The sequence below is a fragment of the Trematomus bernacchii genome, unplaced genomic scaffold (genome assembly GCF_902827165.1).
Source record: "Trematomus bernacchii unplaced genomic scaffold, fTreBer1.1, whole genome shotgun sequence".
Taxonomy (NCBI): Eukaryota; Metazoa; Chordata; class Actinopteri; order Perciformes; family Nototheniidae; genus Trematomus; species Trematomus bernacchii.
This window is the reverse complement of record NW_022987685.1, coordinates 2682308-2707896: the sequence shown is the minus strand read 5'-3', so window position 1 is coordinate 2707896 and position 25589 is coordinate 2682308. Positions and strand designations below refer to the sequence as shown.

The 25589-nt window shown below is 38.3% G+C and overlaps 1 protein-coding gene across 1 annotated transcript in view; it reads right to left on the bottom strand.

The window, feature by feature from the left end:
- Positions 1 to 5041: 5041 nt before the first annotated feature.
- The window catches only part of LOC117487794 (collagen alpha-1(XXV) chain), a 137694-nt gene continuing 117146 nt past the window's right edge, over positions 5042 to 25589 (bottom strand). Inside the window, 21 exon segments of the mRNA XM_034136460.1 lie at positions 5042 to 8211; positions 9103 to 9141; positions 10990 to 11076; positions 12595 to 12648; positions 13430 to 13456; positions 13628 to 13681; positions 13788 to 13841; positions 14873 to 14908; positions 15639 to 15719; positions 16030 to 16056; positions 16933 to 16983; positions 17125 to 17187; positions 17296 to 17376; positions 18063 to 18107; positions 18196 to 18240; positions 20355 to 20378; positions 20774 to 20851; positions 21065 to 21109; positions 22187 to 22231; positions 22941 to 23009; positions 24429 to 24491. Coding sequence (XP_033992351.1) covers positions 8209 to 8211; positions 9103 to 9141; positions 10990 to 11076; positions 12595 to 12648; positions 13430 to 13456; positions 13628 to 13681; positions 13788 to 13841; positions 14873 to 14908; positions 15639 to 15719; positions 16030 to 16056; positions 16933 to 16983; positions 17125 to 17187; positions 17296 to 17376; positions 18063 to 18107; positions 18196 to 18240; positions 20355 to 20378; positions 20774 to 20851; positions 21065 to 21109; positions 22187 to 22231; positions 22941 to 23009; positions 24429 to 24491 — 1071 coding nt within the window. The 3' untranslated portion in view covers positions 5042 to 8208.

Below are 25589 nucleotides of genomic sequence, written 5' to 3'. Positions count from 1 at the left end.
CCTGATTTGAGTGAAGAGGAAATGTATTCGTCCATTGCTGCTCTCTCAGGTCTCGAAATCGAATAAAGTTTCCCCTTGGGAATGGGGGCTCCCGGTAAGAGATCAATGGGACAGTCAAAATCTCGGTGAGGAGGTAGCGACATGGCTTTGGATTTGTTAAAGGCTTCCTTTAAATCATGGTAACAGGAAGGTACCTTCTGTAGATCAGGATAGTCGGGGTGATCTATAATGATTTTACGAGAGTCTGTTGGTGCATTAACAGGTTGTGAAAGTTTACACCTGCCCATACAATCCTCTCCCCATTCCTTAATTTTCCCTGAACGCCAGTCAATGTGAGGATTGTGGATCTTTAGCCATGGAAACCCCAAAATAATCGGGTGCTGAGCCGACTCAAAAATATGGAATTGCATGCTCTCGGTATGGTCCTTATTCACAGTAATCTGAATGGGCCCAGTGCAATGGGTGACTGTGAACAACAAGCGGCCGTCTAAGGCACTGGCATTAATAGGATGAGATAGCGGAACAGTCTTTATTTCTAGCTGATTTACTACGCCCCAGTCCATAAGACTTTCGTCAGCCCCTGAGTCTATTAACACACCCTGGTCAATGGTTTGATTGTTAATACAAATGTTTACCTGCGTAACAGGTCGAGGAGGAAAGTCTGCGGAAAACTTGCTCACCAGCGCCCTCCTTTTGACTGGTGAGCACGATCTTTTCCCGGGCATGAAGCGAGTTGATGATCCGACTGGCCGCAGTAGAAACAACAACCCTCCCGTAGACGGCGCTGCCTCTCCTCCAGAGAAAGCCTGGTTCTTCCCAGCTGCATGGGTTCCCCGGAGTCATTCGGAAGTGTAATCCTCTGACGGTGTGGTAACATGGGCTGGACATCCTCGGCTGGCGGCGCGACCCACCAAGATGCATTCTGGGAGCTGGGAATAACGTCTCGGTTGCGTCGACGCTCCCTCTCTCTTTCCCGAAGACGGTTATCGATCCGGATGGCCACGGCGATGAGAGATTACAGATCCCGGGGTGTCTCCAGTGGAGCCAGCTGGTCTTTTATCGGTTCCGAAAGTCCCGTCATGAAGGCGTCACGAAGAGCCGGAACATTCCATCCGCTGTCCGCTGCTGCTGTGCGAAACTCGATGGCGTAATCAACCACCTGGCGGTTGAGCTGGCGTATATGAAAAAGTTTTCTGCTGGCCTCTGTAGCAGGCGATGAGTGGTCAAAAATACGACTCATAGTCTCTATGAAATCGGTCAATGAGTAACATAGTTCAGTTTCTCTTGACCATTCTGCAGTAGCCCAGGCTGCAGCTCTTCCCGTTAAATGAGACACAATAAACGCCACTTTACCATGGTCCGATGAAAAGGCTCCTGGGTTGTGTTGAAAATGCAGATCGCACTGTACCAAAAAGGCTCTGCAATTAGAAGAATCTCCGGAAAATCTCTCCGGAAGAGCCAGCCGTAAAGGGGAAGAAACAGCCTGACTTGGGAAATCAGCTGGAGCATTGACAGGCAACCTCTCAGTTGTGGATGACGTCACCGGAGGAGCAGTCTGTTGGTGAGTGAAAAAATGATTCATTTGGACAGCCAGTTGTTGCATCTGTGTGGATAATGCTTCCTGAATCCCGGCCTGGCGTTCTCTTAGTTCTTGCATTTCCTGGTTGACTAGGCCCAGCTGTTCCTCGTGATGAAAGATCTTCACGCCCTGTGCTGACAGCGCTGCGTGAAGCGTTCTTGGGTCGGCTGGGTCCATAATGGTCAGTTCGTTCTGTTACGAACTCAGACACTTAGGATGTAGGACCCAATTGCACGACCCGGGAGACAGAGGTAAAGTATTAGTAAGATACTTTATTTTCCAAAATACAGCAATGAACAACAAAAAAGGTAACTATCAAATCTCTAACCGAGATGACAAAAATAGAGGAACAAAATGAAAGCGCTCACGTAGTGAGGAATCAAACTTTACAAGAGTACAAAGAGCATCGACCTGACCATAGCAAGAGACAATACGAACTGACAAAGAACACTTGGGAGACAGGGGAATATAAGCACAGGGTAACTAGACACAGGTGGGACCAATCAGGGGCGGGGCTGACATTGATGAGCACAGGGGACACAGGTGAAAATAATCAGGAAGCCTGGAATGAGAGAAAGCAAACGTAAATAACATGCATCTCTCTAGCATTTCTGTCGGTGCACAACATAGCTGGTCACAAATATCCTTCAGCAAAGTAACACACTCTGTCACATGGTTGCCCTCTTATGATGCTGCTGTCTTTTAATATATAATTATTCCTCTGCCGCTAGTTCGTTCCTCGCAGATTCTTCAGTCTCATCAGCCTCATCCTTCCATCAGTCCCAGTTAACGCCTCCAGCCCACTTCCAGTATCTGACTCCATATGATATTGTCCTGATGCTGTAAGGGTGATGCCCCATGATCACAAAATGACCCCTCTAGAGTGCCAAGGACTTCATATTATGTCTGTCATTAATGTTACATCACCCATTAAATCACCCAAAAAATATTTTTTTCCCTCATCAAACTTAGAAGAAGTGGCTTGATTTTGTTCTCAGGAGGGGACTTTGACAGAGTATTTCTCAAAAAAATACACAGTAAAAGTACTTCAATGTATTGTTAGTAGTAGGCTTACTAATACAAAGTCAAACCGTATCAATTTCATTAAGAACTAATGGTAACATTTTATTTTTGGGTCATTCCAGAATTGGAGGACATTTCATGTCCCCCATATAAAAAATCTAATAATCCATGCCCAAAAAGCTAAGACATGCACTTGTTGTGTTAAATATACTTGTCTTGAGACAAGATGCATATAAAGTTGTAGAAAAAGTGGTTTCAAAATATTATTTAAAATATCAAATAGCTCTCGAACACCCCCTAAAATTGCCCTTTTCTCTTGTCCCAGCTTCTTGGTGACCAACTTGCATGTCAACTATAACATTTAAAATAGGGTTTTTATTTACTTTTTTGGTATTATTCTATTGATATATGTGTCTTGTAATGGTAAAATCAATTTGTTAAATCATAAACACATTTTAAATAACAGTAATTTTGCACAGAAGGTGTGTCCCTCAACATGCGCGCAACCCTGTTACCAAAACCTTTTTAGCTTGGCAGAGGAAGTGAAAAAACTGTTTGTCGCATGACACAGTGGAAAGGACATCAGCAAGCCATGTGCTACTACCATGGGTAGACCAAAACTAAGTCCTCTCTTTTATTTGTAATATATTTCCAATCTTGTCACTCTTGAAGGAGTGTGGCACTCATACAAACGCAACCCTGTTACTCAAATTATGAGACAAAAACAAATTAATTTCAAATGTATCTTTCTTTTGTTAAATATATATAAATATAAATATAATATAAAGTGTGTCCATTCCTTGACAATAGCATTACATTGTGCAGCTAGCATTAATTCCTGAGGTAAAAGCTAAAATTAGCATTGATTTTCAACCCTGTTACTTGCAACCCTGTTACTATAATTAGAGTAACAGGGTTAATTCTTCATTGGAAAATATACATTTGATGCCTTAGCTGGGCAAATCACTTTTTTTTATGGTTTATTATCTGTTTTTCCTAAATACATAACAAAAAATAATCAAATGAAAGGTTCATTTTTCAAAAATGTTGGTGTCTAAATTGTCCTCCAATTCTGGAATGACCCTTTTATCATTCATCAAAGATAGCAAAAAACATGCATTATGTACTATGGAGGGGACTCTGACAGAGGATTACTCACAAAGTACACAGTAAAGTACTTCCTTTTATTTCTGGTAGCAGTCAACTAGTACCGAGTCCAACAGTATCAGTTTTATTCAGAACGTATGGTAAAAAATATTTGTATCACTCATTGAATATAGCAGGAAAGAAAATGAAGAGCAGCTGATTGACCGAGTGCAGAATCGCTGTATAGTTTAAATCTCCTTAATTACAATGTTGTCTATTTTAGACAAAGGCTTATTATATTTACAGCCCTAAGAACATTCATTTTCTGGGCTCAATATGTGTCTTGGCTGTTTTCGTTGTGATCGCTAAATTCAGATGCTGGATCGCTAGAAACACCGCTGTCATGATCAGGCTGGCAAGAGCTGTTCCATGCTCTGCTCAACCTCCCGCCTTCCCAATGGACTCAGTAGTGCCCCCTGCTGCCGTGGAGCATGTGTGAGTGAGCATGTGTGAGTGTGTATGAGCACAACCACGGCGGAATATTACTGCCAAAAGTCACGTGACTCAGTCACGTGACTTTTGGTAGTAATATTCCGCCGTGAGAAGAAAAAGTTTTGTACTTGTAAAAAAAAGTTTTGTAGTTGTAAAACAAAGTGTTGTAGTTGTAAAACAAATTTGTGCACTTGTAAAAAAAAGTTGTGTACTTGTAAAACCTAAGCTGAATTTGTCTCTGAAACATGATTTATTAGAAAAATGTTATGTGTTTGTTTGATAGATACGTTTTTTCTTTGCAAAACTAAATTCATTAGTTTGTAGATGGTGTTTTGTATTTGCAAACCACATTGTGTTTGTTAGTGAATCATAAGGCATTTGTAAAACCTGTTTAGTTTGTTTGTGGAGTTATGGCAGGAAATTAGCTCCATACCTGTACATTTGTAAATCACAATTTAAGATGACCTAATCCTTCACAAACGTTTTTTTGTTGAAATAAATAAATCAACCCTTATGACAAAACATTTTAAAATATATTTAAAATAATTATTTAGATTTGTGTTCCCTTATTAGATTGGTATATAATTGTTTTGATGGTAATGCTCATATAATAGGTAAAGATACACATTTTTAAGTGTAAGTGCCTACTTTTGATAGGAAAAATATTGTACTTTTTACTTGACATTCTTTTGAAAGCGAAAATAAGATTAGTTGATTGGAAAACAAAAGCACTGTTGAGACTTACAAATAAAAGCATATAGATTTTGCAATACTTGCTTACGTTTCATCTATATTGTAGGTTTTAAATGTGCTTTACACCGTTGGGTTTACATAAATATATTTTCTACCAATAAAGGCAAGTTTTTTCTTTGATGTATTTGATAGACTGTGTTTATTTGGCTCCAACAGTACAGTCATATGAAATGTCACCTTGAAATATAGCAGTGTGTGAACACAATGGTCTTTAAAGACATTTCAATCAAACGGATACAAAATGAGACGACAGAACATAAACTGAAAATATTACCACAACCAAAGAAAATGCAGTTTTAACTCAAAGCCACAACATGGATTTTGCCTAAATACCATTAAACATTTTTACTCCTGCACCGAGACTGCATTTTATTTTTGGAGAGTATGTGGTATTACAGTAAGGCTATGGTGTATTCGAGGGTATAGATCTGTTAGGGTTTCTGACAAGAGTCTTTTTCAATACACCGGCACTTTAAATCCGATGACTTGTATGGAAATACATGTTTGAAATATTTTGGGTCTTCTGCAAATAGCATAATAAACTAAATTTGAATATATAACAAAAAAACACAACAATCAATCAATCAAACAAAAACAAAACTGAAAAAAAATCAATTATAAAATTAGCTGCACATGCTAAACATACAGCAACTTGTGAAGTGAAATGTACTGTAACAGATGGAAATTAAAACGCATTAAAAAAAAACTAAATATAAAGTCATGGAAATAACATTTTGAAATATGGGAGACAGCTTTTTGAGGATGCATTGAAACCAATCAAATGTAATGAAAGGTCCATGTTTCATTTGTTTCTTCGTCCTCTGGTAAATAAACATTTTCTTCCAGGTAGTGGTATACAGGGTAGCATGACTGCACAAATGGAGCTTTTGAAACCACAGCGATGTGATGTTTCAGCTGCATTTGACGCTACGCACATTAACCAAAGTATAAATTGCACTTCTTGTCAATTGAGCACACATTTAACAGTACATTAATAATCCACTATACATATATCAAACTACATTCAATGCAAAGAGAGAGATAGAGAGAAAAGAAGCTTGAGAAAAGCGGTAATATTTTACTTCATCTGGTGCATTTCGTTGTCACGTTTTGACACAAAATAAAAGCAGATTGTAAGGTCGTATAGCTGAAGTAGAACAGTGAATACACGCTGCTCTGTTTTTTGTAAATGACCACCTTCCTTCACACTATCCGTTACGATCCAAAATTCATAATATCAAGAGAACCGCAGCGGACATGAAAAGCCAAAACAACTGAAAGGAATGCTGTTAAGAACCAAAAATGCCTTCACTTAAGAAATTATAGAAAAATAAATAATGTACCACTTAAAATATTGAGACAAATACACAAATATATGCACAGAAAACTTTAAATTGTTACATACATAAAAACCCCAACAACAATAAAGAAAGCTGTTGTGTACCGCTGATAGAGCAGCACCATCATAATCTATACAGGTGAGATGAACTGTACAATCAAACGGAAACCATACGGGAATAAACCTTCTCCAATCCACCTGTGGCTGGTGCTACATCACAACAAAATGTTGGTGTTTCACATGCATATTTCTCATGTTGCAGAAAGAGTATCACCTTGCATAGCACCTACTATGTCAGAAGGCAATTTGAATATAAGAAATGTGAAAAAGATGGGTAAAATATGCTGAAAAATAAACACAAATACTGCTCCATCTGATATGGAATGTGACATAACTGGCCACCGGGAACACTGTGGTGTGTTAATGGACCAATTCACTTAGCTTTTCTTTCACTGTTTTCCATTTGTTTAAGACAATACATGAGGTGTAAAAGAGTGTTCTGCTCAATATGTGAAAACCAGCTACTGTTGCTTTATGGTTCTGATACACTTCCTCAAATCAAAGCTTATTATGTATAAGAAATCCATCAGAAATAAATTGTGTACATGCAGTGAATCAACAACACTGTACAACTAACAGCCCAAAAGTCCAGCAGATGTGTTACAATGCTGGATGTGATTTGCACAAAGCTTCTTTACAACCAGGATGTGTTCCTGATGGATGCATGTACACTGCTGTAACCTGTAAAAACTATTCATATGAAAAACAGTGCGCAACGTGTGTCTTTTTTCGATACTCCAACCAAACAAAGCTCCTGAAATAAACACCATTCCGATAAGTCAAAATAAAATATAACGTTTCTGATAAAGGAATGAATAAAAGCTTGAGGCACCAAAGGCTATTATACACACAAATACAATGTTAAAGAATGAGAGCAACAACGAAAACAAGAAAAAAAAGATAATTGCATTGTGTTAACGCTCTCAGTAGACGTCGGAGCGCTCCTGGTGATCTCTCTGCAGATCCATGAGACACTCTCCTGCAGAATCCCCAATCCTAGGGTGGGGTGGGGGGGGTAGGCCTGTCCAAACTCAAACCCATGAGCCTGATTTGTGTACCTGACAGTTCCCCCTCCCTCTTGTCCGGAGACGAGGCACCACACTGATGCTGAGCCACATGTGTGTAGTATCGTGATAAAACCTGCGGATATCATACCCTCTGCAGGCATCACCTCAATAAAGCAACAATAACCAACAGCTTTACTTTCGGGGGGGGGTTTTCAGGCTACCAGCCATGGCGTGACTCCCTTTGGGGGGAAGATTAAAGGAAAGCAGAAATTACCAAATCAGAGCTCTTGGTGGGGGGGGGGTTGTGTTTTATGTTAGTGTTTTTCTTTTTCTGCAGAAGCCAACCACAAAACAGTGACATGTATGTACAATACATATAAATATAGTTTGCATGCGTTTGCAGGGGCAGGGGTGCAATGTTCTGTTTGGCACAGTTTTTCTTCTTTTTTTAGTCTTTTAGAAAATGTTGCTGCATGAATGGGCGGTGTTGAGACCAAAACAACACAAAACATGTAGCGTTTGGTGTTAGAGAGCCAGTCCAGATCCTCCTCCTTCTCCTCCTCATCCTCCTCCTTCCACGCCACCGTGAGTGTGCGGCGCTGCAGTCTGAGCCATGCAAAGACCACAGAGACAAGTTCTGCCGCCCAGCCGAGGATCTGAACTCCACCACGATGTGGATGTGAGAGCGGACACACACGGTTGTTTTTCCACACGGTGATGTGAGTAGAAGCAGCTTAGGGCGGGTAACTCGGGACGTATCATTGTACACATAGACTTCTTTTTTCTTTTAGACATTTTCCATTAAAAAAACTATAAATACCATAAAAGAAGCATTATTTACAAACTCCATGCGTTTCGGGTTAGAGTGATCACTGCAAGAAAAACACAGGAGAGAGAAGGACGTGAAGATGTTGCCAGTGGTTCATCACTCAAATGTACAATCTGGTTTTGACACAGTGAGGTGTTCTTCACACGACAGAGAAACGTTGTTACGGCTTATTTAATTTGAAGGAAACCCATGCAAACGTAGAGAAGCAGAAACACACATTAATAAAATGAACTGATACAAAGTGATCAAAATATTAGGAGCATTTTTTAAATCTGAATTAAACCTGATATATAGATTAAATCAGTCCAAAACTTTGATTTGATTAACCTTTCTGTCCTATTCCAGAAATAAAGATGCAAATAGTCATTTTTGTGTAGTTGTAAGGCAAAACACTGTAGGAAAAATATTGTTAATAATAATAATAATTTTGAGTGTTTTTCTCCGTTAATATGTCTTCTTTCAGACTAGTGTAAATAAAACACACATATACACATTTAGGTTTATACGTTAGGTATTTGTGTCTGTCGATGTCTCCTAAATTCATTAAAAGCCAGCTTTAGATAATGCCTTATTTGCATATTTTTCATTTCAGAAAACTTGTTCTACAAAAACAATATTCTCTTAATGTAAGGAATCATGGTGATATATGAAGAAATGAAGACACCACTGCAGCATTATCAGTTTCTCTGCTTTTACTATTTATAGGCACGTGTTTGAGTAAAATTAAATTATTTTATTCTATAAACTACTGAACACATTTTTCTGTGTTTTAATTCAACCGACACTGGAATGGAATGGCTGCCATACATGTAGACGTTGAGATTTAAGAAAATTCACTACGTTGAGATGTCCTTACATTTTGTTCACTCTGTATCTCTGTAGTTGAGCTACTGAAGTGTGTCATATCACTCAAAGATAAGTATACTCATCTCACCTTCTGCCAGCATCCAGGCATTGGTAATCCATCTGGGCCCTGATGAGAGAAAAGAAGCGGGGAAGCAAAAAGAAAAACATGAGCACTGAAACAGGTTTGGGTTTAACAGATGAATAAACATTAATACGCAAAAAGCACACATCGGAGAGAGTAAAGACATAAAAGCTACTTATAAAAACCACATTCTGCCACATCGATTCAAATCAAACCACAGGCAAATGACCTAATGATAATGCTGATTGTATGCACTTTAACTATTCATGTCTCACATGCTGGTTATTCGTATTTCTGGATACTGAAGGAGAAAATGTGATTCTGCTGTTTCGTGTCATTGCGTTGACCAAAGTGTTTGTATCATTATGTTAAAAATATTGAATGTGACGCTATGGTGTCTAGTGTAAAGGATGACGTGTCAGAATGCAAACTGCGTAAACTTTCTCTGATCATTGTACCTGTTGCGAAAGTAAGTTCTTCAAAATGTTTGTGTAACAACAGGACATTAGGAATGAGGAAAGGTTGTGAAGTAACCCTTTATAAACACTAAAGACTGTGTTTTAACTGTGCATTAAGCCTGCATCTTGATGTGTCCTGATAAATGAGTGTTATGATGATTATGAAATATAACATGTATTCTCATTCATGCACATAATACACAGCAACATACAGCTCATGCACATGTCTCTGATTTGATTAAAGTTACCCCACAGTTATAAAACAACAATAATAAGATGGATATGGGGACACTAACAAAATCAGAGTGTATCTGAAAATAAAGTCATCGCAACTCGTGTAGATGCAATTTAATGAGATGACATTTTTGATCAATGAAGTATACTATATCTAATTTCTTTGTAAGCACACACACAATCAATATAGCCTTTTCAAATTAGTTTAAAGCTTATCATTTAACGACTAACAATTCTACCCAGAGTGTAAAAACGAGCATTGCATTACACAGCACTCTTTCAGAAGCAACCAAATAATAATTCTGGAGACATATCCAGTTTTTAGTTTTTCCCTCGTCATCATGGTCTGGCCCAATTGGTACACATAAAGGAAGAGGGGAAGGGGAGTTAAAAGAGTGGAGAGTGGAGGGGGGAGGGGGGGGTCCATGTGCACGTAGCATCAGTAAAGGAGTCTGTGTTAGAATTTATTTACAGTTTTAATAAGAGCAAAGGAAGGATTGAGTTAGAGGGATAGATTCAATTATCCATGTTTTTATTTTGTATATTTCACTTGTAAATGTGTATTATCTAAAAGAGGCTGCTTGCTGTCAGAGAGTTAGTCACGTATATCTCGGTGCATGTAATGTATTTGTGATAAAAAATAAAGTGCATGTCAAGCTCTCAAGGTCATGCATGGTTTTGATTGGGTGAGGACTGAAGGTGAGCGGCATGCATTGGGTGAGAGGTGGAGGAAGAAGAGAGATACTGTACCAATTGGCATGGGGCATCCAGCCCGTCCAGACCTGGCTGCCCTGGTTCCCCCTTTTCACCCTTAAATCCCCGGAAACCCTGTTTTGCAAAGACGACCTAGGAGTGTTACTGGGAGAGAGGTGGACGACCTTTAACCCCCCCCTGCATCCATCCTCTACCATGGATACAAGAAGGAGGGGGGGGGTTGGGATGGGATGGGATGGGAGGGAGGAGCGGCCCTGTGAGCTTGCTGATACCACAAACCAGTTATATGCTTTCTTAGGCATTTCATTTTAGGATTCAGAGGAGTAATGTGTTTCTCCTCTGAATGTTTGATCTTCATTCAAAAATATCTCATCCATATTGTTTCATTTTGAGAGTAGCTGGTATCTGTTTAGCCACAGGATGCCCCCCCCCACCCCCCTGTTTGGGACGGCTGCTCTACGACCTGCAGCTCACAGCGGGGACATACCAATGGGCAGGGTGCATCTAATCCAGGGGCCCCCTGTTCTCCTTTCTCGCCCTTAGGCCCTTTTTTGCCCTTCTTTCCCTTCTCCCCCTGTGGATACAACGTTTTGGTCAAGTTAGCATCATTTCTTTCCGTACATTCGGGAGAGATATTAGGAAGGGAGTGATTAAAAAAAGGGAGGCTACAGCTCACAGAGGAGGAAGACACATGGTCAGCGTTAGATAGGAGGGGAGACCAGGGTACTCTAAAAACATTCCTTAGGACAGGAAGAGGAGGAGAAAAGGGGAACGTTACAATAGGAAGGAGTAATGGAGCTGATCGCTTTAAGGGGTGTCAAGGGCACAAAGGATGAGAAAGAGTAGCAGGGAAGAAACCTCCAGAAGGACAGAATTAAATCAACTACACACTGAAAAAGTTCAAACTGTATCCCTTCATATTGAGGCGGAGTTAGTCGTCTTATACTGTAGCATTCAGTACATGCACGAGAGTATAACAAAATACATAAACATTTCAGAATGACATTTCTTTGCACCAAACTTTAAAGGTAATATCACAGGCACTGTTATGGCTCTTATGAGAATAGATGCACCATTTTCAGTACAAAATAATACTTGAAAATTGTTCTATACTTTATTGTGTCTGATTAAATTAGCTCATTAATCAAAGTGCTATGACAGTGCCTGATTATTGTGTTTTCCAGAGAACAGAAGGATCTGAGTTGGACAAGGTGAGGTAAAGAAAATATTGAGGTCAACAGACATGAGAACGCCCAATACTGATTGTGTTATTTTAAGGGATGGGATACAGTTTCTCAGTGACTTTAAGCATCTACTAATCACATTGTAAGTGTTAGTCAGTGTGGGAACAGACAGATTTAGCACTGCAAAGGGAAGGGTTATCAACAGGCTCAGGATCTAATGGAAGGGACATGTTGAAGTATGTGCATGCATGGAAACAACAGACATAAAACAAATATGAATTTATAGAATCTGTTGTCAATGGACTTATGTAGGCAAACATGTTGAATCACGCCTCAAAATGAGATTTGATTTTGAGAAATGAAATGACAAATCATTCAAAAGTGGAGAACAAAACTTTGAGCCGACTGGATGGTATTTTATGAGAAATATGTTTTAAATTGTATGGAGTTGTTATCTTCAATGGTATAATGAGGGCCATTGTTGGTTTAATAAAAAATAAATACAGAGCCAGGGAAAGGGCGGTCTATCCCTAATTTTCTGAGATAATTAAATAGTTGCAAGAAATCTCAGAGAATATTATCATTTATTTCCTGAAAGTTTACAAATGTAATCTTAGAAAATTCCCAAAAATGTGTTGCCATTTATACAATTTATGTAATCAAAATTCTTGTCAATAAGGTATTCTGTCCAGGAGGTCTTAATTATATACAGTATATATCTGTCAAAATTAAATTAAATCCATAAAGACGCATTTAAATATATATTTTAATAGAAAATTCCTTTTGTGCACTATTTCTTCAAACGACCGTATACACTACCCTCTTTATTTCCTGTTACTGTCCATTGACATCAGTCCTCTGTTAGACGTTAAGGTGTTAACAAGCCATAACATCTTGTCTACATCTACCTTTTCTCCTCTTTCCCCAACGTCGCCTTTCTCTCCTATTAAGCCTTGCAACCCCTGCAAAAGTACAACTCCATTCAATTACTCTGGCTTTAATTGCAAGGACAAGAGAGAGTGCTGCTGTCCTGACAAAAGCTGAAAACAACAAATTAGGGGCTGAAAGAGGGTGAAAAACGAAACATATAGACATCAAAAGAAAGTGGAGGAATGTGAAACAAGAAAAAGTAAATAATGCAAAAATATGAGGCTTTTAAAATCTCTAAAATCTCAAAGGGAAAACTGACATTCCCAATAATCAAATGCAACCACATGCACATAACTATGAATAGGTCAACCTTCACTGATTGTGCGATTAGCATCAGGTGTGGAGCGTTACATAAAATACAGAAAGAAAACCAGTATCTGTACTTAATGCATATGTGTATATAAAAACGTAATATGACAAATGCTGGGATATTTATAATCTGAATCTAATTGCTGAATGCATGTACTAACTTTAACCACAGATCATATTCCAAGTTATTGTTGACTTTTGGTATATTTTTTTTAGATTTACGGACATCATGTGACTTCGAGCTGTCACAGTATCAGATTTTTACTACATGATTATCATTCAAAAATTAATTAAAATCTATAGAATAACATGTATATAGAATCATTTGTCAATAATCTCATTATCACGCTACCCAATGTATTCTTTTTATTTATTATATCATCCACACCTTGGACGAATCCAACAATTACTGATGGCGGAGGTCAAATTGAGGCTTCGTTTTTTGACAATAAAAAAAGGCGCCTTCAGAGAAAACTATAAAATAAAAAGGTTTTGGAGACTTACATCCAGGCCTGGTGTTCCAGTAGCTCCCTGCAAATAAACAACAACATATCAAGTTTGCACAAATCCTACTGCAGCAAAAAAACGTGCACATTTAAAAAAGAGGGGTAATTATTTAACTGTTTGTAGCTGACATTATTGAGCATCAATATACATCAAGATAGTGTGTCTTCAACATGATAATATGCTCATCAAACTCACAGGAAGTCCGTAAGGGCCCCTTGGTCCTGGATCGCCTGACGCTCCTCTCTCACCCTAATACAGATAAATCAGTGTTGCAATAACGTAAAACAGATAAAACATCTCGTATAAAAGCTGAAATCAGTCAGATATAAGGTGAAAGTCCAAATGTGGATCTTACGATGTCGCCCTTTGGCCCCGCCGGCCCCGCTGGCCCCACAGGCCCGTCCTGGCCCTGCAGAGAGTCGTGTTGTCATGGTGAGTTATGGCAAATAGTATTTTTTTTTATTCATTTCCAAACAAATAGATGGAAAGCATGTTCATTTGTACAATATTCCCAGCCCTACACCGGCACACAGAACGGCTGCTCGTACACGTGCATTTGCCACAGAGGGACATTTACAACACTGCTGACACAGTTAATGTATGAGTGTGTGTTAATGCTGAGTTAATGCAACACGGGACAAAACGACAGCCTGAAATGCTGCAACAGCTTTTTATCCTGAGAATAAAACTCAAGAGTGGCTTCATTTAACTCTTGAGATAAGATGTAAACAACTAAGAAAAAGTGTATAGATCCTCAGGTTGCACTTTATTTCACAGTACACTAATTAAACGTGACAAAAGTAGAATAAATATGTTCTTAGTTAGATATTACACAAACAGTTTACCCCAATTATACACCTCTGTAATTAGAAACTGTCATATTAGACCCAAAATGTACTATTCTTACACACTATTATATCAAATTGTACTCCCATTAGAAACCAAAAAGGAGATCTTATACACTTTTACAAGATACGAGTCTAAATGAAGCATATACTATTTGATTTCTTGACTCTGCTCTTATAAATTGGCATCTATTGTGTATTAGGATTTGCTATTTGAGTGTAATTTAATGTACCGTTGTCTAAATGTAGTATACGATGGGTCTAACATATCAGGTTTCTCATTACAGTGGTGCATGACCTCTTATTAGGATATAAATGTGTTTATTAAATGTCTAAGAAAGTACATATTAATTCTAGTTTTGGTCTAATTTGACACAAAGTATGCTCTATAAGTCTCTTATTAGTGTACTGTAAAAAATATAGTGCCTCTTAACTGCCTTCTTAGTCACAGTGAAACACGATAAAATGGAATGATGGTGGTAACTCATCTGAGGAAAGGGGGGACTGTATGAAGGGTGGGGGGGGGGGGGGGGGTGGGGGGGGGAGACAGTAGACAGTTGGGAGGGGTGAAGCCTCTCGGTCACATGACACTCACCCTAATTCCGGGCTTGCCGTCCAAGCCGGATGCTCCCTGCGAGGTTATGGAGGTATGAGTGACATGAACAAGGCGGGATTAGTTACAGATGAACACTGTTATTAGGACAGGTCGATGGCAGGGTTCACAACAACTACATTACACACAGAAAACCACAGACAGAAAATGGAAAACGAGATATATAAAGAGACACACACACTCACACACACACACACACTCAAATGCACAATTTTAAAAAATCACACAGGGCTTAAATAGAAATGAGCAGTGGCGGTTCTAGACCAATTTTACTGGGGGGGCCAGGCTGGGGCCAGTTATTTCATGAGAGGGGCACAATAAAAGAGGGTTAAAAAGACAAAAACAGTATAAAGTAATTGTGTAAAAAAAACATAAAATACAGTAATTGGTATTTGTTTTAGTAAATGTAAGTTATAGTCCTTTGTTTCAGTAGTTTTTTTCATTTAAAGTATTTTTTTTAGTAACTTTAAGTGACAATTGAATTAAAACACATAAACAGTTAATCTCCACTGTTCATCCGGGTCTCTAATTTATTTAGTTCCAATAAATCGTAATATTGTAACCTTTATTTTGGAGGGGGGCCACAGGGGGGGTCCCTGGTCAGTGTTACGGGGGCACTGGCCCCTGTTGCCCCCCCCCCCCAGAACCGCCCCTGGAAATGAGAGATTCCTACTGTATGGATGTCTGAGGAAATAAAAGGGCAAGGCTTTGTGGTTTCACATTTCCCATGATGCACGGCTTTACTTACGGGCAGACCCAGCGGCCCGCGGTCCCCTTTGTGTCCTGTTTCTCCTCGGATACCCTTCACACCGTGCAAACCAGATTCACCCTAAAAAAGACAGAGAGGGAACATGGGAAGCAGGCAGAAGTGTTATAATTTAAAACCTTGATGCAAGATTCTTTAGATTGTTGGGGATATATGCACTTACTGGAGGTAAGTGACAGCTAAATACATGCTATGTCTAAACAATTATGAGCATTCATATTAATCTAGAGCTAAATTCTACAATTATTCAACTTTAACTACGGACACATATGTCAAAAATATATAATAGAAAGGTATTGCAATACATTTGATTCTATAAGGATTAATACAAGTGCGCGTCTGTTTTAATTACAGTCATGATAATGTGATGTACCTTTGCTCCAGAGAAACCATGGGGACCCTGAAAACACAGAAAACATTGCAAAATATTATTCTGTGGCTTGACTCATAATCAACAAGATTTTATTTCTTATTTTAAAGAGCTAAACCAAGCTTTTTTTATGTCTTTCTACCTGTAATTTATTTACATTTTCCCTCACGAAATCTCAAGTGCACTACTGTGAAACATCCCACAGATATTGAAGGGTGCTCTGTTAAGTGTCTTCTTATTTCCCCCATACGAGCACACCTTGCTGTGGAATTACAGCCGACTATAATACAGTATGTTCCTTGAGGTTTGGACGTGTTTTGATATGAACTGGCTCTGTGCCATATTGTAATCGAACAACCTGTAACCAAAATAATGAAACACAACAACTCTAGAAACTGGTTGGGCTCGTTCACAGGGAGGAGGAAAGTCATCGTTTTGCATGTTAAGGTTCACCTCATTACAATACATACTCTTGTTTAATTATGAATACAAGTCCTCCCTGCACAGCAGCACCTTACTCCATCTTGAACTGTGTAATCATATAACCAGTGTAATTATTCAACTATAATAACACTGGTTTAATGTAATATCTCTAACATAGCATTTTAATATTTACATATTTATTGTGATATATATATATTGTAGTACAATGTGCAGATTTGAACTTAATTTCTTATGTTAATATACATATTTGTATTATTTTTTATTGTATTTTCTTATTGCACATTTGTACTTCATCTGTTGTATATTCATACAAATATTTGTTTTACACTACTCTATCTTATATATATATTTTTTTTATTCTAAACTGTCACAAACCTAATTTCCCCAGAAAAAATACAATATTCAGATTGTGATTCAGATGGATAAAATATTTTTCTTTTAAAATTGTGATGAAAAACTCACCATGGGTCCCGGGGGTCCGTGGGGCCCTGATGGCCCTGGGGTGCCGATGATCTGCAAACAGTAACATCAAATCAATGAATTATGTTCTACAGTAACAGAACAACACATGACTGTATGTCAGTTTGCAATGAACGGCTTATTTAATATACTACGTGAGTTTATGTCGAATAATATTTCATAAATGAGACTTACTGAAGAACCTTGAAGACCAGGCAGACCTGCGTCTCCCTTGTCTCCTCTCATCCCGTTCACACCCTGAGACAGAGGGCAGACGAACATAAATACAGTTTTTAAGAGGCGTAGTCAAAGGAAATGTTAGATAATATACTGTAAATATGTATATTTTTATATATAGATTATTACAGGTAGGCCAGTTAAACCAGTTCCTCCTTTGTCCCCTGAAGCTCCGGGCATCCCCATGTCTCCTTTAGAGCCTTTGTAGCCCTGAGAGAGAATACAAAGGAATTATAGTTTCAATTATTCACCCTGCAGATATGTTTGCAAATGTCTTCGTATATAATATTAGAACGTGAAATGTCTCCAAATCTGCATATTCCTACTAGAAAGTCCTGTGTACGTAACAAAGGGTTTAGCTAATGACAGAAGCCATCATCAATTTTTAAATGGTACAACTCTGTCTCAATATGAAGAAATCTATTATATTTTGTAACAAAAATGTAAAAACATACAAAAGAGAAATATTCAAAGACAACATTAAAAATACTCAACAAGTCAATCGCTATCTTCAGAAAAGTTTGTTAATTGATTCCCCATTTAAGTTTTTATTACAGTTTAATTAAATCTGGTATTTTTTATTGTTATACCGATCAGCTTCCACATGTCCCACTATCCTTAATTACATTTACAAAATATATTTTTGAGAGGAATTCGTTGTTATCATAGATGCAAATCATCTGCTCTTCTCTCCAGAAACTTCAATAAACAATTTCTAAATTGAACATAAACCAGATTTCTGTATTCATGTTTCAATATGTACACACAAATGGATTTTTAAATACATTACCTCTCCTTCACAATGTTCTGGCTTTTCTTTCTTATTTCTTATAATGTGAATAAACTGAAATGAACAAGGCCTGTGTTCTACACTAACAATAAATATAAGAACTCACTCTTTCTCCATCGAGTCCAGGGAAGCCATGCATCCCACGATCCCCCTGTGAGAGGAATACAAATACTTTGTTGGTAGTTTGCACGTTTACCATTGAGGATGGAATTATTAAAACAGTATTAAAAAGTGTTTACTTTGCCCCCCTCCGGTCCGATGGGCCCGGGCGGTCCAGGTGGACCCTGAACAGAAACAGACACAGGAGGGGAATTTCTATCAGAAATTAAACATACTTGTAATTGGGGTTAAATGTTTGAATGCAAGGAGCTCCATTTCATCGAATGGAGCTGACCATCACGATGAAATGACTTGCTGACAGGACAAAACATATTAGCAATCAGTTATGAAGTACAATGCTCAAAAACATGTTAGCTACAACATCCCAATAAAAATGATAATTGACAGATGAGTGATGATGTTGTTGCTTCTTTAATGATCAAACTGGAGTTTACTGACATTCAATTTGAATTTGAAGCAATCATGTTTGGACGATGTTAAACGATTAAAATGTGTATTTATGTACACCTATAGTCCAGTAGCCAGTTTCCAATTGTGAACCTGGAAATGTTGAGTACAACAAAGTTGTATCATAGAAATGTATAGTATGGGTCCCAAGCACATAGAAACTGCCAGGTGCCAACTTGCATATGTTGGGCAATTTGCACAATTAGCACAAGTGTTGATAATTCGCTTTATTACATGGTTTAGTTGAATACTCGATTCTGATTGGTCAATTCAGAACACGTGAAACGTTGTTAATCCAGTAGTACAGACCACTGTCAAGGATTTATTGACCGTTGTTATGGACGCTCACATCTGCAGAAAGAAGTCCGGTCGATTTAACTGTATACAGTTTGGCCGAAACTGTTTGCTTGTCTTTAGTTTTCCGCTGTCTACCGTCTGAGAGCAACATGGAGGATATATTTGGAGAGCACAGTAATTTGGATGGATGGTTAGTGGCTGATGAGTCCCCAGCGAAGAAAAGAAAAAGACAAGAAGGACAAGAAAACAGCGGAGAAGTAACGGGGCAGAAACCCTCAACACGGAGCTGCGGTCCTTTTTACTCAACGGTCCAGACATCAAACAGCAAAATATATTCAGTTGCCAGTTACTGTGGCATTAGGGCAGGGATATAGATACTTTCCAAAGTTTGACATAATGAATTGTGCTACTTTTAAAGCAAGCAACAAATGTTTTCAAAACGCTATCGAAGGAGTTCCTGCCGTTGCTACGTAGTTCAAACGGTAACAACGGACTATTTTTCTTAGCGGATGCATGTCATTTTAAATCAATAAAACTATTTTTTAAATCAATAATACTATTTTTTAAATCAATAAAAGCATTTTAATTAATATTGGGAGTCATGTCGTTACTTTGTTGAGAATGTGGCCTTGTAATAAGTAAGGGATAATGTGCAGCGAGGCGGTCATTATGGGTAAAAGAACACCCGACAGGCTGATCAGAGCCTGTCGGGTGTTCTTTTACCCATAATGGCCGCCTCGCTGCACATTATCCCTTACTTAGTTACCATTATAGCCTATGGGGACAATAGTTGAAAAAAGTTTTGACCAAATTGGTTTCGGGTGTTATTGATGACGCTGTGTCCATTTCTGACATTTTCAAGATAGAAAATTGCAGTATTAACCAGAGAGTGACAATATTTGTACTCTCAGTGGGCTGCATTTGAGATTAAGGGTCTCTAGATCATTTGGACTGGACAGATTGCCTATTTATTTGAAAAGATTGTCCACAGTAGAGATAATCATTTTCATCTTGTGCTCTCTATCAATTGTTGCAACACTACTCATAATAGTCAAAATCAGCCCACCGAGAGTACAAATATTGCCATTCTCTGGTTAATACTGCCATTTTCTATCTTGAAAATGATCCTGCTGGATTCAGCACCCTCAATAATGTCCAAAACCACTAAGAAATTGTTCAAATCGGCAAAATCATGTTTTACTATTGTTACCATAGGCTATAATGCAATTAATTTCAATTAACACAACTTATGCTAATTGTGCACATTTCCCAACATATGCAAGTTAGCATCCGGCAGTTTCTATGTGCTGGGGATCCCTACTATGAATTTATATTAAAAAACGTTGGTGTACTCAACATTTCCAGGTTTGCAATGCTAGCAACTAGACTAATACTGTACGCAGCACTGCATACTGTTTTATATTTAGTTAAGCTGGGTGAGGCGGCACAAACACAGCGAGGCCGTGCAAACCAGGGTGGGGCCCATGCGAGGGGGAGGATGAATACAATACAGGCAGTACACAGAGGTTATTACCGTTACTGTAATAGTGGTAATCTTCTGCAGAAGGCCGGTAGTGTGGAGGAGATAAGATTGCAAAGGTCATACGGGAAAGAAACCTTTGTGTCAGCACAGAGGTGTTATTTATTAAAGAACAGATGTGCCTGTTTATCTGTAGATCATATGCTGAATCGTGATGGATTGAGGGTGTTGCACAGTAATGTAAAGAAAACATTTTCTTGGAGGAGTTTGAAAATGTGAGTCATGGTCAAAAGATAAGTCAGCTTATAGTGAAGCTAAACAAACATCACAACTTGCAGGTTTATCTGAATATATGTCATGTTTCTTCTGTATGGTTTAACATTTAAACGTGTTGTAAAACACTCTTTCAGATTTTCTTGTTTTTAAATCAACATAATCACAATGACAGGGAGTTAGGTGATGCCCGGTCTGACCTGTAAAGCCTCCTGAATGTTTCCGTTGTAGTCGACGATTTCTGTGGCTCCTTGGTCTCCTTTCTGCCCGGGGGGGCCCTGCACAGATTCACATTAAGAAAAATTCACATGCACCAAATGTATACATAATAAACATTTAATCAGTATGACTCTTTTCCAAAAAAAAAGGAAAAAGGGACTGCTGCCCTCCGGTGGTTAGCATTGTGTAGTGCAGCATGTCATGTGAAATTATTATCTTTTGTAATCTTAAATCATCATGCAGAGGTTATTTTATTTAATATGTTTGCTTACCTTCGGGCCAACAGATCCCACGATTCCGTTATCTCCATATTCCCCCTAATGTGAGAAGAATAAGAAAAGTAAATCCATAATTGCATTTGCTATTAATACACTTCCTACTTTTAGCTATTATGTGGAGCAGTTTTGGCAACATAACTCATATACACATCATTATTATGGTACAAGAATTTATAGTAATGAGAATTAAATCAAAGTGTGACAAATAATAGTCCTGTATATGAATTGTTCACTCTTAATTGTAGCTTTTATTATGGAGATGTCCCAGATGAATAAGGTATAATATTTTATAATAGATATAATTCTTTAAGGAATACAATGTGATATAAATCAGGCTATGAATGATAAACAAATATATGAAACTGGAAAGGTCGGTGTATGTTAGTGTTTCTGAAGTGGAGAAAAACAAAGTTTGGGAAATAGCCTTTAAAAATACATACTGTAAAATTCTGTACATACTAAAAGTGAATAGGGTAAAGATCATGTAACTAACATTTATCACGATGAACCTTCCCCAGTTCATTACTGACATTAAGATTATATTTAAAGTTTTCTGAAATGTTATGTTTGAATATGAAAAAGAGGCATTATGTAATGCTAACTTTGAGAATTTAGGAAAAAACTACAAACACAAACGAAAAAAAGTTAGAAAATATACTCCTAATTTTGAATTTGAGGCTTTCTTTCCAGTTGTCTGAAAGCATGTTACAGAAACTAAATAGCTCAAAAACAAACAAAAATGTAACATGTTTTTTCAATGCCTTTCGTACATCAGTGTGAAAATGTCTTTTTTTATTTATAGCTTTGCATTGCGCAGACCTGCTACACTCTTAGTGCAACAATGCTAACATGTATTAAATCAAATTAATATAATGTCCAATATTGGATTTCACTCCAGCCAAAACACTTTACATCTGTTTAGTTTGATGAAATGTTCAAAAGAAGTGCTTGATGTATGACATTTCCACAGAACATGGATCCGACACTTTACCGACTAAAAAAAACAGTGAACATAGAATGGTGAAAATCCAGGATAGGAATCAGGTGCAAACTTTAATTAAAGGGTCAGTTTATAAAGGCATCACATTTAAAGAAAAACACATCTGCTTAACTCACCTTTGACCCTTTAGTACCAGGTGTACCCCCCTCTCCTTGGGAACCCTGCCGGGAGGAAGAAAACACAAATGGAGAAAAGAGTCATCGGTTAAAAAAGACAAGCTAAGTACTTACGATATAAACATGACATTGGAAAAATAACAAACTTTCTTTCCTAGGCTCAAGTCAAAGTCATCATTTAACAAATTCAATGCATTTAAAAAGTACATTTCACACAGGAAATATTACTAACGTGTCCCGAGAGAGCAGCCCGGTCAGCTTTTCTGACATATCCAGCTTTTAATATGTCATATCAGCCGAGCATGGAGAAAGTGTTTATTTGAACTTTATTGTTGATGAAGCAGGGGGTCCGCTTTGGGGGTTTCTAATAGGATGTGAAGCTGATCTGTGGCTCGTCTAAGTTTAGACTGGGGCTTAAGCTACCTGCTGGGTAAGTGCCAGACATAAACAATGGGAAACTCATTTCGTTCTGGTTTACTTTGTGCAGACTCCAGGGAAATCCTTGAAGCTATTACAGGCTGTAATGGTTTATCCAGCGCTCTTTGTTAACATTACTAAATATTTGATGAATTGAATCAGCCATCGCTTTTTTAAAACTACAAAAGTGTGTGCTTAAATCTGCAAGGCTCTAGATGGCAGCAAAAACCTATCAAACACATCGCTTACAAGACAGTTGTGAAGCTCTCAAAGACACACTGCTGTGAAATCCTTTTTTCCCACATCATTTGAGTCGTTTGTGTCTCAAGTGACTGACCTTTGGTCCCAAGAGTCCAATTTCTCCTCTTTCTCCCTTTCCTTGTGGCCCGTGGTCGCCTCTATCACCCTGCACAGACAAAAGAACAACAAACTGCTCAAGAAAAAAGGTAAAACAAATCGAGAAGTGCCTCACACAGCAAAGCAAAATTAGGAAACCCAACCCAGCCAGTAAACTCCATTTCTCCTACCATGCTTTTTTAAATGTATGTTGTATTTCACACTCATATGGCTCCTTTACACTTGCAAACTCACTCACAATAAAGCTCAACAATAGACTGTCCTGCACCTTCACAATATCGCTAAGGTTGTGAAATACATCCATATAATATCAATATCCTGATACTAGACTAGGTATAATGTTAGATTTTGGAAGATGTAATAAGTGTATTTTCATATATTTAAAGGTTACTTTACAATTAAGTGATGTCTGAACTTACCAGACTGTTATAGCAGATATTTATAACTCATTATATTAATACTTTTTGGAAGCATCCCTACAATGTTGTCACGATATATTGTCAGAAATATTGAGAGGTTTGTTGTTGTGTTTTGCTTTGTGATGTTAATCCTGTCTCGCTTCAATAAAACAAGTGTTGGTTTCCTTTAGTTGTGAACTTTACTCATCTCCATGTTTAACAGTATTGACATGACTCAGGAATGTCTTATAAGCGCTCCCCACTCTTCTCATGAAATTGCTTACTTGACAAGATTTACATGGTGAGTCGCGGATATTTATGCAGAGTCAGCACAACATCCTTTCTGGTTTGTGACCCAGAGGTGAAATGTTCTTTTAAAGAAAACAACAGAAGCGTCAAGACCTCTCTGTGCTAAAGTTGATCAATAAAAACAAATCCATAGAAGTGTGCTTTATGTGAAATGAGTCATAGCAGCCAGTAGAGGGAGGTGTGGTGTAACTATACTCTTTATGACTTCTTTCTGATACTTAAAAAGCAATTGGAACACAACCATTACTCAGCATTGTAGAGTACATTAGGCTTTGGCTCTCTTTTCAAATAAATGCTTACCTATGATTACTGACAGGCAGAAAAAATGCAGAGTCTTGGTTTGACCCTCTTAGAAAATGGGCAAACCCAGAGACCTGAGCATAAGGAAGAATTCGATATTTGCTGCAATATCCCTCTTTTTCCAGCTATACCATGATGGCAAGGCAAGGCTAATTCATCCTGATGCAAAAGGACAATCACTCCTGGATTATCAGTGTGATAATGTCACGACTCAAAGGGAGCTGGGAGGATTAGCTCATTCCGAACACTTCCAAGTGACATTTTGAAGAAATAGAGGCTTAATCACCTCGGTGTAGTGACAATAATGGATACTAAACCCAGAGGCATTGCTGACGATCACACTGACAGGTTGTGATAAAGACCTGTCAAAGCTCTCCGCACTCATTGTCCTTGAGTCAAAACGCCAAGTGTCGCTCTCACATTGAGATTAAAGATTACTTTGGGATGTCAAAGTGACCCACCTTAGTTCCTGGGAGTCCTGGGAGCCCTGGCTCTCCCTGGGGCCCGAGGTATCCAGGCTCACCCTGAAAGAAATAGAAAAATAATGTATTATTCCCCATGATCCATACGTCCGCTACAACAAAAACGCAAGATGCATGGACAAACTTATTCCAAACGACAAGCATGCATTTCACAAACACAAATTAACACTTTGTTAATTTATCCACTGGTTTCACATACATTAAAGGTCACCTATTATGCAAAATCAACTTTTTCATGTCTTTTCTACATCAACATGTGTCCCCTCTGTGTAAAGAGATTCTGAACGTTTCAGGTAAAAGGATTCGCTCACTTTTTGCCCTGATCCATTTCTATAAAAACCTGTCTGAAAATGAGCTGATCAGATTTTGGTCACTTTATGATGTCATAACGATTTTTTGGCTTGTGTAACCATTAGCCAATCACCAACCAAGGTAACCCCCCCCCCCCCCCACCTTATCACCTGAATCTCCTCCTAGAGCAATATTGTGTTATTTTTAACCAAATATCTCGCAGAGGGGCGTGGGGAATGGCTCCTTATTTTCATCTAAAGTAACAGACACAGAATCAGCGCTTTTGAAACAGGGCTGAAACAGAGGGGATTATGGGATGCTGCAATGCATGATCTGTTTGGTATTTCGAGCAAAACACTTCAGAGATATGTTTTATATATATCTGAGACCTATTATATATTGATATAAAACAGTATAATAGGGGACCTTTAATGACTCCCTCTCACGGGCTTTAATAGACGTTACGACTGACCTTGTTAGAAACTCATCACTAGAAGTGTTCTGTTAAAGTGTGCAGGCCACCTCAACGTCTTTGCACTTGCACTCATGAGCTTCCAGTATGAAGTGTGACGCCTGATTCACGTTTGATTTGTGAAATAACTTAATTGCTATACCGTCTGTTCCCATCCAGGGAACTGTGGAAACCTCAGCAGAGGTAATGGACACTCGCCGCTCAAACTTTAAAAAATATGATTGGATACACAGCCAAGAATCAGCAGAACAAAGTGCAAGCTCAGAAGGCGAGAGTGCAACGTTAGCAAAAATATTGTTAGAATCCATCAAGCAGTCAGGCCACTTAAGTAAGAACAAGAGTATATAAATGTCAAATGAAAGGCCTTTTGGTTTTAC